The following is a 14,262-nucleotide window of genomic DNA, read 5'->3' on the forward strand; positions in this document are numbered from 1 at the left end:
ATCTTGGCAGAGCCTAGAGGTCTTTTCCAGCCTTTGTGATTCTGGGATTCTGTTCTTTGACCCCAGCAGCCAAACTTGTCTCCTGGAGCAGTAACACCTAAGTTAGCATAGCCCCTAAACACAACTATAAGAAAACTTACAAAAAATGAGAAGGATTTCACAATTATCGATTTCTCTGGGTGGCTTCTATTCATAAAAAGAATCATGAGAAAACTGTTTTTTTGTAGAGAAGTCTCCATAACATTAACAAGAGGAACTTCTCTAAATAAACTAAAAAAAGACTATTTTAGAAGTAGTAAACTGACTGAAATTTTAGGTTGTATTTCTTTACATTGTCAGTAAAAAAGTTATAAGAAAAACTATCCTAAAGATTTTATTCTAATTCTTATTACTCTTTTAGTTGCTGTTAATAAATTTTTCTTTATATCCTACAATTTTAAACCTACTTTACCTTTCTCCTAATCCTCTATCACAGCAAAAAAATAAGTAAATACATTCTAGTGAATACACTAATAATTAACCAACACTGATCCCACCACACTAATTAATAGATTAACCAAAAAAATCTCAAATTAACAAACCAAAACCACTACACAAAGTCAGTATTTCCACCCAATTTCAAACTAAAACTACCACACAGTCATTCAAACCACACTCCTCCAGCCTGAGGTGTTAAAGCTCATGGTACAGAAGAGTTTTCTTCCCTCTGGATGAAGAGGAAAGAGATTTCTTCCAGGGCATTCCCTTGGCTCTGTGAAAATGTTCAGGCTGGGGCTGAGCAGCAGCAGCTCCTGATTTCCTGGGAAGTCTCTCCCTCCATCCAGGGTCAATCCATGATCCCTGCAGCAGCTCCCTGTTCCAGACACAGCTCCCCAGAGCTTGTCCCAGGCAGGGACAGGGATCTCAGTGTGCCAGTTCCAGGGCTGTGAAGGCCAGGGATGCAGGAGTGGGATCAGAGGGGAAGAGAGGAGCAGCACAGCCTCTCCCAAGGCAGGGCCAGCAGGGTCCTGCTGCTGGGATCCACAGCCCTCATCCCCTGAGGTGGCATTTTCAGCAGGAATTTGCCCATGGAAAGGGTGCTCAGGCCTTGGGAAGAGCTGCCCAGGGAGCTTTGCAGTGCCCATCCCTGGAGGTGGCACCTGGAGGTGGCACTGAGTGCTCTGGGCTGGGGACAAGGTGGGCATCAGACACAGCTTGGACCTTGGAAAAGATCTTGGAGATCTTTTCCAACCTCAATTACTCTGTGATTGAATTTGGGAGCTTTTCCAGAGTCAGATAAAAATTAAAATTGGTGAGTGAGCAGGGAAGGCAGGTTGAAAAAGAAGAACTGCTTTTGAAAAGGCATTGCAAAATAACATTTAATATTAATAGAAGAATTACATTCATGTATGGTATGGGATACACAACCATCACTTAATGCTCTACACCTCAAGTCCTGCTGCTCTTCAGCAGTTTACCTTGGTTGCACCTCCTGATTTTTTTTTCTTTCAGGACAATGAAATCCTTTGGAATATTTCCAACTCTCCCTCTGAGCACTTTCTGCTGAATTGGAGCTGAAGTGTCCAAAAGACAAAGCTGAGCTTGGTTAGACTGAAAAGCAAAATCACAGCAAAGCAAAAGCATTTCCTGTCCTGGAACAGGAGAGGATGTCTGGAGATCCAGGCAAAAACATTTCCAGATTCATGGACAGTGAGGTTGTTCTGCTTTGGTAGGACCAGCTCAGAGCAGGAGAGCCCTGCTGTGGCTCCTCAGTGGATTTATCAGTAGGAGAAAACAACCACAGTTAGTCCCACATGGAAAAGTAATAAAGTTATGGAATAAAGGAATAAAATATTCCCCTTTGGGTCTGTGGAACTGTGCCCTTCCAGCACTCAGCAGGACTTTTAGTTAAAGCCCTTTCCTCCTTTTTCACGTGTTATTTATAATTATAAAAGATCTACTTGGATACTAAATTTTAAAGAACTTTTTCTTCTGAAGTGGAAGGATTCTGCAAGTTCCTTAAATGTCTGATGCCACTGAAAGCAGATTAATGACAAAGAGTTCTCTTAGATTTTAACATGGATAGAATCATGGAATAACAGAATCATGGAATCCTGGAATGATTTGGGTTGGAGGGACCTCAAAGCCCACCCAGTGCCAGCCCTGCCATGGCAGGGACACCTTCCACTATGCCAGGCTGCTCCATCCTGGCACTGCCAGGGATCCAGGGGCAGCCACAGCTGCTCTGGGAATTCTATCCAGCCCTCCCCACCCTCCCAGCCAGGAATTCCTTCCCAACATCCCATCTAACCCTGCTCTCCTTTCTCAGCAATCAAGGGAAATATCCAAGTATGGAATGCAACCAGCAGGAAACTGAAAGTACCAAACCATCCTGATTATCCACAACAATTATTGCAGACAGGTAGGAAATGAACACCAGCATTTTAACAGTGGCCTGCTCCAATATTCAAGTAATGCTTTCAAAGGGTAACTTTGCACTTGTGCTCATTCCAACAGCATTAGAGACCATTAATAAATTACATTAATACAAACAATTCACATTCTTAATGACCACACCTCAATCCACCACTTTCCTTCACTGTAAAAATGCAAAGGATTTAAAGAAGTTTAGCACAAGCCTATTGTGCTGTTATTTTTGTACAGTATTCCAGTGTGAGAGTAAGGGATGTTTCATTATTTTAGTTTATAAACTCAGGATGAAAATCTCATCCATCTGTACCTAAAACCCACTGCAGAGAAGCCTCCCTTGTTGTTATGGGAGTTTGGGAAAAAGAAATCCTTGATCCCCAACCAAATTTTTCCCATGTCCTTTTTAATTTAGGAAAAGCACTGGGATGATCCCCCTACCTCTCTCACCATCCAGGAACAGCCAAATACATTCTTTTGTACAAAAAATGTTCTTACAAAAACAAAAAAAGAATATTATTTTCATTTCAGTTAAGCAATTTCTATTTTTACAGCATTATCTTCATTTAATTGCATTTCAGAAGCTGCAGCCACCTGAGTCACTGAAAGAACAAAAGTTTATAATTTAAAAAATATTAATTTAAATATTTTAATCAATTAATTAAAATCAAAACCCCCTCAAGTAATGCTAATTACAAAATGTTCCTGGAAAGGTTTGTGTTTTATGCACATTTCTGATGTATTAGGAGTTGCTAAGCCTGAAGATGCTGCTCTAGCACAGAGATGAAATTGCAGCCAGGGCAAAGCTGCAGCTCCTTGCCAATGATGAGACCCAGCCAATCCACCTGGGAGGAATTTGGGGCATTTCTTTGGAACTTGATCAATTTAGGTCAAATTAGGGGCTTTCACCTCAGGAAATGACTCGCTGCAAACTGATTGTACACTAACATGCAATATTGGATTTTCCTTCAATTTTCCTTCAGGACACAGCTCCAAAAGCACTTAAAAGTGCTTCTCCTGGAGAAGTCCCAGGACAGCTGCTGCTTCCACCAAGTTCAAAATATTCTTCCCCTATTTACAAAATGTCTTTAATCCTTCCCAGGGAAAACAAATAAAACACAGGAACTCTGAGAAATTCCCACCAAACTGCCCTTTTCCCCACCACAGCAACTGGAGATTCCTGCTTTTCACCACCAGCTCCTGAATAACTGAAGAGAAATCCCAAAGCATAGCTGGAAATTTGGGGGGAAAAAAAAAAGGAATTTCAGCCAAGCTTTCCCTGTGTTTGATCCAGCACGAGTGTCCCAGGTGAGGCTCAACTTTCCATATTTTCCAGGAAATCACATTCCACGCTGTCCTCCAGCTGCTGCAGGATCCTGCTGCTGGTGCTGGCAGGAGAATGCAGGGAGGCAGCTGCGGAGGGGTGGGAATGGTGGGGGTCACTGCCTCGGGCTGTGAATGCCCAGCACAGGGTCTGGAAGAAAGGCAGCAGCTGGGTGATGCTGGACACGGAGCGCTGGCTCAGCAGGGGGAATTTGGGATTCCTGGCAGCTCCCTCGGGGTGCTCTGGGTCCTGAAAGGAAAAAAAAAGCTGGGATGGACTAAAGGTAAAGGTTGGAAAGGACCTTGGAGATCATCCAGCTGATCCGTGAGCTCCTCCAATGTCCCAGGCTGCTCCAAGTCCCAGTGGCCAACCTGGCCTAGGACATTCCAGGGATCCAGAAGCAGCCACAGCTGCTCTGGGCAGCCTTTTCCTCTTCCTCATAGGGAATATCTAAAAATCCCTAAAATAACTTAAAAACTGGCATTTAAGGAGAACAACAGCAGGTCAAAAGTGGCTGGAAGGTTGCCATGAAATAATCCCATTTCCAGACCAAAGGCATTGAAACCAAGATCCCTGTCCTTCCCTGCTGAGGTCATTTATCTGTTGGAACTCAGAGATTCATCAATTTTATTCAAAATTAATAAAAAAACCCAAAACATTTGTTGGAAAAGAGGTGACTTTGCTTTCTTACAGAATTTCTATCATGGAATGGTTTGGGTTGGGAGGGACTTTAAAGATCAGCCACTCCAGGGACAGGGACACCTTCATCTACCCCAGGCTGCTCCAAGCCCCATCCAGCCTGGCCCTGGGCACTGCCAGGGATCCAGGGGCAGCCACAGCTGCTCTTCCCCTTCCTCACAGGGAATATCTAAATATCCTCTGAATAACAAAAAATCTTGTGTTTGGAAAAGTAAATTAATGTATTAAAAATAAAAAGGAGAAGTTTGTTTACCCCATATTTCGTCTTGAGCAGATCCATGATCCTCACGATGTGTGGCTGGCATTCCTGGTGGTTTTCCACCAGGTGGGAGGTGACAGGAGATGATTCTGTGTCCACCTCTGGCACAAAGGCCCATTTGTACCTGGAAAAAATGGAATGATTCCTTAAAAAGATAAAAATCCTTGTTTGGATCAAGCCTACTTTAGTGCAGCACTGGTTGTTTCTACAGAAGTCTCTCATAAATGTTCTCTGTTGGTATTAATGAATTATTACATTATTAATTTGCCAATTTTTAAAAACAACCAGCTCCAAAACATTCCCAGGTGTGTGCAGATGAAAAACCATCTCCACCTTTCTCCTCTCCCAGTTTTCCAAGTTAAGGAATCCTAAAGAGGATGGGGAAATCCTCCTCTACCAAGACCAAATTTTTCTCCCAAATCCCACTTATCCCCATATTTATCACCATATATTCAATATCAGCGCTCCTAAAAGGAACTGATGAAAGGCACAATGAAATCTTGAGGAAAACACAATTCTTTTAAAGGATAAAGGACCAGGAGGAGAAGAGGGACTCACATTTGGAAGAGCTGCATCCTGTCAGGGGGGAAGGAAAGTGCTGTGTCCAGGAATTTGCAGGCTGCCAGGTACAGGCACAGCTCCTTGGGCTGGATCTCAGCCCCGCCGCCATCCCCCGAGCCTTTGGCTTTGCTGCTTTTGCTGTTGCTCCTGTGTTTCAATTCAAAAAAAGGTCCATTCAAACCCCAATCCACCCAAGGTTTTCCAGTCAGCACAAGAGGAATGCCCACATTTACACAAAGGAGCTCTTGGACCGTTATTTTTATTCTGTAGGAGGCTCTTGTACAAGTATTTTTATTTTATTTTTGCTCTGCAGGAGCAAAATAATCTAAAATATACCAAAAAATGGCACCATATTAAAATATTCGACTGCCAACTTAGCATTTATTTTTGTACACAATTAATAATTAGTACATATATTTTTAAGCATATCGGTATTTAAGCTGCTAAAAAATATGTAAATTATTATTTAACAATAATAGAAAAATAAAAATGCAATAGCAAAATGTCCTGTTGGCCCCTCCCTCTCACAGAGAATTCATTTAATTAATTAATTTTAGAGAATTAATTAATTTTAGAGAATTAATCAATTTAATTAATTAATTTTAGATAATTAATTTATTAATTTTAAAGAAATCTCTCAAACTCTTTTCCCTATCCCAGAGAATTAATTTAATTAATTAATTTTAAAGAAGTCTCTCAAATAGCAGCTCTTACTTTGCTGGTTCCTCTTCCTCAGTTAAATCTTCCTCCAGCTGTAGAAATGTCTGGATCTTTAAAGAAATAATTATTGAGAAGCTGAAATGTTCACACAACTCAATCCCAACTAAAAGTGATGATTTACATTGAAAATGAACCTTTATTACTTGTAACAAATTACTAACTCAGGCAACAGATTCCATTAACAACACCAAAATTAACCCAAAAGGAATTTCCTAATGACAATTTCACTTTTCCTCCACACATGATCAGATTAATGTAAAACTGTGGAAACATTTCCAAGCAGGGAAGAGGAAAAATCGAAACTGGGAAAAAGCACAGGCTGATTTTTTTTCAACTGTAATATATTTTTTTTCAAATGTTAAAAACTTCTTTCTTACCAGTTCTGTGACCATGATTGGCCACAACGAGGTGAGATGTTGAGGGGAAATCCTCAACAAGAGAACTCTGAAGAAGAGAAACATCTGGGCAGCCACCAGAGAAGTCTGGCCCACGCGCAGGTTCTCAGTCAGGCGTTCTGGAGGAAGCATTAAAAGGGAAAAAGCAAAATAAAAGCAGCATTTTCCTGAATTTGTGTTGTTTTGGGAATTAAAGTGTGGAATTATGGAATGGTTTGGGTTGGAAAGGACCTCAAAGCCCATCCAGTGCCAGCCCTGCCATGGCAGGGACACCTTCCACTGTGCCAGGCTGCTCCAGCCCCAGTGTCCAGCCTGGCCTTGGGCACTGCCAGGGATCCAGGGGCAGCCCCAGCTGCTCTGGCAATTCCATCCCAGCCCTGCCCACCCTGCCAGGGAACAATTCCTCATTGCCAAGATCCCACCCAGCCCTGCCCTCTGGCAGTTTAAGGCCCTTCCCTTGTCCTGTCACCCCTTGTGAAAGGTCCCTCTCCACCTTGTGGAAGGTGGCAAATCACATTTTTAACTTGATCATCAGTTTTGGGCTGAGTTCTTTGCATTGCATTAACTGAACTGTAATTCAGACAAAGCCCAAGTGGGTTTGGGGTGCACAAAATGTGATCAAATCTGGCATTTAAAGAGAACAACAGCAGGTCAAGAGTGGCTGGAAGGTTGCCATGAAAAAATCCCATTTCCAGACCAAAGGCATTGACACCAAGATTCCTGTCCTTCCCTGCTGAGGTCATTTATCTGTTGGAACTCAGAGATTCATCAATTTTATTCAAAATTTAAAAAATCTTGAGCATTTGTTGGAAAAGAGGTGACTTTGCTTTCTTACAGAATTTCTATCATGGAATGGTTTGGGTTGGGAGGGACATTAAAGATCAGCCAGCTCCAGGGACAGGGACACCTTCATCTACCCCAGGCTGCTCCAAGCCCCATCCAGCCTGGCCCTGGGCACTGCCAGGGATCCAGGGGCTTCTGTGGCCTGAGGGATTTGTGCTGCAGCTGCAGGAAGGGCAGGGATGGAGGCTCACCCTGGATCAGGGGCAGGTACAGGTGGTACTGGTCGATCTCCCCGCTGAAGACGGCGAACGCCTGGCGCTTCAGCAGCATGGCCTTCTGCTCAAAGCTGGGGTACAGCTTCAGGGCACTGCTCTGCATGGCTGCAACACACAGCACAGTTATCCACCCCACAGGAACTGCCTGCCTTTGGGCTGGGGATAATCCCTGCGTCCTGAAATCTTCCAGGAAAAAAAACTCTCCTGGGTCAGCGACCGTGAATTTGTCTTGCGTAATAAAATTTTTCTCGTGGTGGAACTGTTGAATAATTATTTTAGAAAAGATGAAAAAGAGACTAAAGGTGCTTGAGGCCACTTTAAGGGGTCCCATTTCACCCTTTCCCCCAGGATTTGTTCTTCCACACTCCCCTTGAGTCTGAATGAGAGGTCACAGCACAGCAAAGGAAGGTTTGCTGCACTGATCATGGCAGACACCTGCAGAGTTTGCCAAAGACTCCTCCTGGGGAAGGTCACACTTGGACACCTCAAAACTAGAGCAAAATGTCAATGTGGGAAACCAACAGAAGCACCTCTACAGCAAAATCTCCTCTGGTGTGTTTTAGACATGATCAAAATCCAGATTTAAATCAGCTTTAGCTGGGAATCAAGTTCCCAAAATGGTCCATGATGCACAGTCAGCACTTTATGGATAAATCAGTGTAATAAAAATGCACCCAAATGGCTCAGAGGCAAATGGATTTCAAATTGAGGGAGAAATAAATTATCAGCAGCTGACACTTACTCATCAAATCCTTAAACATGGTTTTCTCATGTGTGAGGAGATGATCAATGATGGATCTCCAGCTGCAGGAGAGAAAAAAGGAATTAGATATCCCAGGAAAGCTGTGGTGTGGATTCACCTGGGAAATAATTTGGGTCAAACTTTTCATACAAGGAAACAGTTTCCAGGCAGGATTTGTGTGCAGACTCTTGTCTGGAGCAGAATTAGTGCTGAGACCCATTTTTAACATTATCCTATTCCATAATAGGAATTTATTAAATAAATTTAAATTTATTAAATTATTGAATTTATAATTTATATTTTAAAATTTAGAAATAAACTTATAATTATTAAATTTATTAAATTATTAAAATTATTAAATTATTAAAGGAAATTATTAAATAAAACTAAGTGGAATTTTCTTCCCAATGTTACTCTTCTCCTTTAAAGCCTTTCCTTATAAATTCAGAATACAAGCTTGGAGTGCTGCAATTCCACATCTTACTGAGTGCAGGAAGTGTCCATCTGGAAAAAAGATGGATCCATGTACAATTCCAGCACTTCTTTTTTCCAGGCTCTCTTGGTGTAGGCGTATCCACTCAGGGAGCTGAGCAGCTGAGCACCAGCACGGAAACTGGGAATGTTGTAGGCACTGGGGGAGAGAACAAAAATCATCAATATGGGCTTTTTTAAAGTTCAAAACCAGATTTCAGCTCACAAAAGGGTTGGTTTGAATGAGATCTTTAGGAAGGAATTGTTCTCTGGCAGGGTGGGCAGGGGCTGGGATGGAATTGCCAGAGCAGCTGTGGCTGCCCCTGGATCCCTGGCAGTGCCCAAGGCCAGGCTGGACACTGGGGCTGGAGCAGCCTGGCACAGTGGAAGGTGTCCCTGCCATGGCAGGGGTGGCACTGGGTGGGCTTTGGGGTCCTTTCCAACCCAATCCATTCCAGGACTCCATGCCCTGTGTCCCCATTGGATATCATCCATCTCTCCCACATTTGTGAGAAAAACTAGGGAGAGGACAGGGAGAGATGATGCTTTTCTGCTTCCTGGTGGATTCTGGGACCTCCCATGCTCTGCTGCCCCATCCCCTGACAGGCACAGAAAGGGGAGATGGAGTAAAACCCAAAATCCCAGCTGGGGGAAGCCAAGCTCAAACAACAACAGGTTCAGCTCCTGGGGAAACCAGCTCAAACCCAGCTCAAACCCATTAGAATGTGAACAGAGAATGGAGAAAAACAAGGGAAAACAAACAGATGAGGCAGGGAAGTGGCAGGAGCAGGGAGAGACTGGCCTGTGGTTCCGCAGGTAGGGGAACACGAAGTAGAGCAGGCGGGAGATGAGGGGCACGGCCTTGTCCTTCTCGTCACTGCGGTACACCACGTCCAGCAGCGAGGCCAGCACCTGGCAGGGGACACACAGCTCTTCACACCTCAGCTGGCACTGCTGCAAGTGCTCCAGCCATGGTTCAGGCTGGAAATCTGTGCAGCTGAACAGCCCCCAAAAGAGTGGCACTCCTGTTTAATCTAACAGGAAAATCCTCCTCACAGAAACACAGAATTCCCAGAATCCCTGGGTTGGAAGAGACCTTCAAGACCATGGAGTCCAACCCAGCCCCAACAGCTCAACTAAACTCTGACCCCCAGTGCCACATCCAGGCTTTGTTAAACACCCCCAGGGATGGTGACTGCACCATCTCCCCAGGCAGCCATTCCAGAACTTTATCACCCTTGCTGGAAAAAACTTTTTCCTGATCTCCAACCTGAATTTCCCTTGGCACAGTTTGAGACTGTGTGCTCTGGCTGTGTCAGTGCTGCTGGAGAAAGAGCCCAGCCCCAGCTGAGCACAGGCACCCTTCAGGAGCTGTGCAGGGTGAGGAGGTCCTCAGCTTAAAAACCCCACAGATGAGAGGGCCCCACTGACCTCTGCCAGGAGAGAAAGGGCTTGGACACTGTAGATTGAAGGAGCAGAGGCAGAAACCATTGAAGATGGTACCACTGATGTATCTAAAAAAAAGCAAAATAATCGAGTTTTCTCTTCAGACAGGTTTAAATGTTGCTGTTTCCTAATCTGCTGCCCAAACAGCACATTTATGTGCAAACTGGTGTTACATGAAATATGAAATCATGCAAAGCACACATCATCAAACCCCTCGTGCTCTTCACTGCCTGCAGCAGAGGACAGGGAGCAGCAGGAGTCAGGGAAAGTCACTTTACCATTGACATCCTCCATGTTGAATTCATCTGGTAAAATCTGAGGCTGAGCTTTCACTTCCAAATTCCTGCTCAGCCAACTGGTCTGTTCCAGGGAAGAACCAGCAATGGTCCCCACAGCCTCCAGGATCTTCTGGGTCACCTCCTGTAAGGTAACCAAAGTGGCATCAGATATTTAATTGGTATTCTGAATTGCCAGGGAAATGAGGAGCTGCAATGAAACCAAATCCCAGCCAGCCAAAAAGGCAGAGGCTGTAAAATGACATTTTCTGTCATTTTGCTGGCAAGGCTCTAAAGCAGAAGGGGAGATTGAATTTCTCAGTTGGCACATGAAACCCAAACCCACCCAGGTAAGCAGTGTTCAAACTGCTGGGGAAATAAGGCAGAACAGGAGGAGGATCCTGCTCTGCTCCTTTCTTTACACAGCTGAGCTCAGAGTCATTCCCACTGCCAAGCCCAGCTGGGAGCTCCAAGGATTAATTCATTGTCCTAGACAGCTTGGAGATTTCAATATCCACACACAGGACATGAGCTCAGGACATCCCACTTGTGTTACCAGCTCAGTTCTGAGAAAAATTAAAAAAAAAAAATCAGCTTTGAAAGGGTTTCAAGAATTTGGGACAAAAGGACAAAATTCTGTTTGTCTCTCATGCTTGAGTCTGCCCTGTTCACCAGGCCTCAGCCAAAATGGGTGGATGCACATCCAGGCACTCCCAAAACACAGGAATTCAGATCCAAAGCACAGATCAGGACATCTCCACTTGTCCTTACATGAACAGTGCCAAGTTGAGGAGCTAAAAGGTGAATTTGAACCTCTGTACCTGCAGGTCTTTCTGGTCCTTTTTGTTCTCCAGGGTGGGTGTCCTTGTCACAAAGTCATTCAGGATGCTGTGGGGGGATCAGAGCACCCTCAGTCAGGGATGGCACAGGGTGAAAGCTCAGTGAAACCTCTGCTCTCTCCCACAGTACCTGAGGAGAAGGAAGTGGCCAGGAGGAGCCAAGTTCAGCTGCACAGACTCTCTGAGGAGCCCTAACAAGGGCTGGAAGTTCTCCTGCAGGGCTGGGACAGGGAGTCTGCCAAAAAAAATAAAACCAAAGCACACCTGAGTGAAGGCAGAGTTAAGGAAAGAACATAAACCAACAAATAAGAGGAACTTGGTGGCCTAGAAGCTTTAGGATCAGTCCTGCCCTTCCTGAGTGTCAGTGCCACTTCCCCTTGCAGTGTCACAGCCCTGGCACTCTGTGTGTGTGTGTCAACAAGCAAGGGACAGCACATTTCCTGCAGAGAAGTGCTCTGGGACATGGAGATCAAAGGAAAGAAAAATGGCAATACTGGCTGTTCCCTCACTGGAGTCAAACAGAAAATTCTCTTTCAGAAGGACTGAGTTACCTCTGAATGAAAGCAAAACTGAACTGCAGCACTGGGATGTCCACCAGAGAGGATTTCTGCAAAAGAAAAGCAAACCCACACTTATTTGCCATCAGAAGACAAAAGAAAATCCAAGCTGGCCTTGGGCACTGCCAGGGATCCAGGGGCAGCCCCAGCTGCTCTGGGAATTCCATCCCAGCCCCTGCCCACCCTCCCAGGGAAGGATTTATTCCCAAAATCTCATTTTAGTACTTTTTGATTATAGTACTTTCTAATTATATAATTTCATATGTATTATTAATTATATATATATTATCTATTTAATTCCTAATTATTACCAATTTCTTCTTCACTACATACATTGTTTTACTCTAGTATTTCTTCATACTCATAACCAAATAATATTAATAATTAATACTTACATCATTAGCTTACATATCTCTATACAATTTTACAAAACAAAACTAATCAATATTTATTCCTCACACAAAACATCATCATATGCTGGTTTTTGGCTTCTTTTTTCTACTTCTGTTGGAGTCAGGACTGAAGGTACTTGAGATAGTATTTTGCATTTAGGATTAGATGTTTTTAGTTGTAGTTTTTGTGTAGTTTATGTTTGTGTGCTTACTTTTTTATTTCTAGAGTTTTTAACACTTTTTTTTTGTTTGATATGGTTTTATGTTCTTTGTTGGAATTTAGTTTGCTTTTGAACTTGTGGAGATATAAGTAAACTTTTTGCTTTAGGTTATTAATGGAAATGGATTTTTAATTTGTTTTGGGTTTTTTATTAGGATTAAAGGATTTAAAAAAATTTTTGTTTGTGTACTATTAGAAAAATGCTTATTGCTTGGTGAATTTGGTTTTGTAAAAGAGCTGTTTAAAAAATGTAGAACACCTAATACCTCATCCCCCTTGATCTGTGCTGGTTTCTTCACCACCTCTTTGACCAGACACAAGATGGTGTCAATTTTCAGAGTATTCAGGGCACAAATTAAGTCCACGAGAATGAGCTGGGATGCACTGGCCACGGGGAGAATCTGACAAGAGAAAACAGAACAGAGCACACAGCCCTCAAAATGAAATGGAAATTACAGAGGATAACCAGACACAGCCCTTGCATTTAAAGATCTCCCAACACCTCATGAACACAATTGGATTCTGCCCCAGTGGAAGCAGGAATGGAGAAGGTTCTCCCCAGAATAAATAATGAGTTCCAGAGAACACAGCTCTCATTTTCTCTGGAAATTGAGCTGATTCATGAGCTTTAAAATATAATTGGCCAATTGCAATCCAGTTTTGAATAAAAAATGGATTTTACTCTCAGATTTAAACCCACGATGTGGGTTTTATTTGATTATTTATTGAGGTTTAATTGTAGTCCTGATTCTAACCAAGAGGATTTCAGATTTTTCAGTCCTATTTAAAAAACCCCAAAGAATCTACAAACAGAGTTAAGAACTGAGCACATAAATGTAACATTTGCCTTTATACAGGAAATAAAAAGGTGCTTTTCTGTAGCTTCACCTTGGTTTTACTGTGACTCCTGTGAGGTTTTTTGCTGTTCCACACTGCTGCAGTTGCTGCCATCAGCTGGATTCCAAGGTGTGCTGTCAAGGGATTCAGGAAGTCCAATATTTTTGTTCTGAGTGTCTGCAAAGGGAGGAAAATAATTATCAATGTAAGGCAAAGACCATCTCCTACTTTATAAAGTATCTTTTTTTTTTTCCCAGAATAAACAGAAAATAAACAACAATAAAAGAACTCCATGTAAAATGCACTGGGGAGGATGAGGAGATTAAAAAAAATCAGCATTTTATAAGAGCTCCTACTTTGGTTGCTTTAAAGTAGACTGAAGAGGAGCCTTTAGTTGTCCCAAAGAAGTCAGTTGGTCTTTTTTGGGAGTCTTCCCTCTTGATGACACTCCACAGGAGGCTCATGGTGTTCATAATTCGGGGCAGCTCCTCCAGGATGGCATTCCTGGCATTCCTCAGGTTGGCAGGTTCAGCTGAACAGGATGACTGGGAAAAAAACCCCAAAATATCAATGTAAAAATTATTTATTATGCACAAGAACCTAAAAATTGTGGGGAGCACATCAAAGCATTATAAACCCAAAGAAAATAAACCAGTTTGTTAAGGACTGATATTTGCATCACCAAGATCTTCATGAACAATAACTTAAAATTCCCTTTGCAGTCTTCAAATACAGAAAAATTGAGCTCAGTCCTTTCACTTTGAGCCAGCTCAGTTCTTTGGGTGTGCCCTGAGGCCTCTCTAAGGTTATTTTCTTGTACAATTCCCTGTTTCTCTTCACCTGGAAGGAAAGGGGATGTGACCCTGCTGGCAGGGGATTCCCACGTACCTTTTTTGTTGGATGGGGATGATCCAGAAGGCAGAAGTGCCCGATGGTTGTCAGCCCTTCCAGAAGGGTGAGGGGGTAATCAGGAGTCACATTTTCTCTTTTAGAAGTGAAACTTTGGGAGGGGGAAAAAAACCCAAACATGTTAATATGCCAAGTGGTATTTCCTCGATTAA

At 43.1% G+C, this 14,262-nt stretch overlaps 1 protein-coding gene across 3 annotated transcripts in view; it reads right to left on the reverse strand.

Annotated features, from left to right (window-relative positions):
• Positions 1-1,331: 1,331 nt before the first annotated feature.
• Positions 1,332-14,262, reverse strand: part of DOP1B (DOP1 leucine zipper like protein B) — a 49,957-nt gene continuing 37,026 nt past the window's right edge. For all 3 annotated transcript variants that reach the window (XM_064406685.1, XM_064406678.1, XM_064406690.1), the window contains exons 20-37: positions 14,090-14,201; positions 13,558-13,746; positions 13,253-13,378; positions 12,631-12,765; positions 11,747-11,802; positions 11,326-11,430; positions 11,178-11,244; positions 10,360-10,501; positions 10,067-10,149; positions 9,438-9,547; positions 8,649-8,795; positions 8,165-8,226; positions 7,399-7,527; positions 6,347-6,483; positions 5,964-6,019; positions 5,247-5,396; positions 4,683-4,812; positions 1,332-3,979 (exon numbers count right to left, since the gene is read on the reverse strand). In XM_064406685.1, the coding sequence (XP_064262755.1) occupies positions 3,722-3,979; positions 4,683-4,812; positions 5,247-5,396; positions 5,964-6,019; positions 6,347-6,483; positions 7,399-7,527; positions 8,165-8,226; positions 8,649-8,795; positions 9,438-9,547; positions 10,067-10,149; positions 10,360-10,501; positions 11,178-11,244; positions 11,326-11,430; positions 11,747-11,802; positions 12,631-12,765; positions 13,253-13,378; positions 13,558-13,746; positions 14,090-14,201 (2,194 nt within the window). In that variant the 3' untranslated portion in view covers positions 1,332-3,721. The remainder of the gene's footprint in view (positions 3,980-4,682; positions 4,813-5,246; positions 5,397-5,963; positions 6,020-6,346; positions 6,484-7,398; positions 7,528-8,164; positions 8,227-8,648; positions 8,796-9,437; positions 9,548-10,066; positions 10,150-10,359; positions 10,502-11,177; positions 11,245-11,325; positions 11,431-11,746; positions 11,803-12,630; positions 12,766-13,252; positions 13,379-13,557; positions 13,747-14,089; positions 14,202-14,262) is intronic.

This window comes from Passer domesticus, chromosome 2 (assembly GCF_036417665.1).
Source record: "Passer domesticus isolate bPasDom1 chromosome 2, bPasDom1.hap1, whole genome shotgun sequence".
NCBI lineage: Eukaryota > Metazoa > Chordata > Aves > Passeriformes > Passeridae > Passer > Passer domesticus.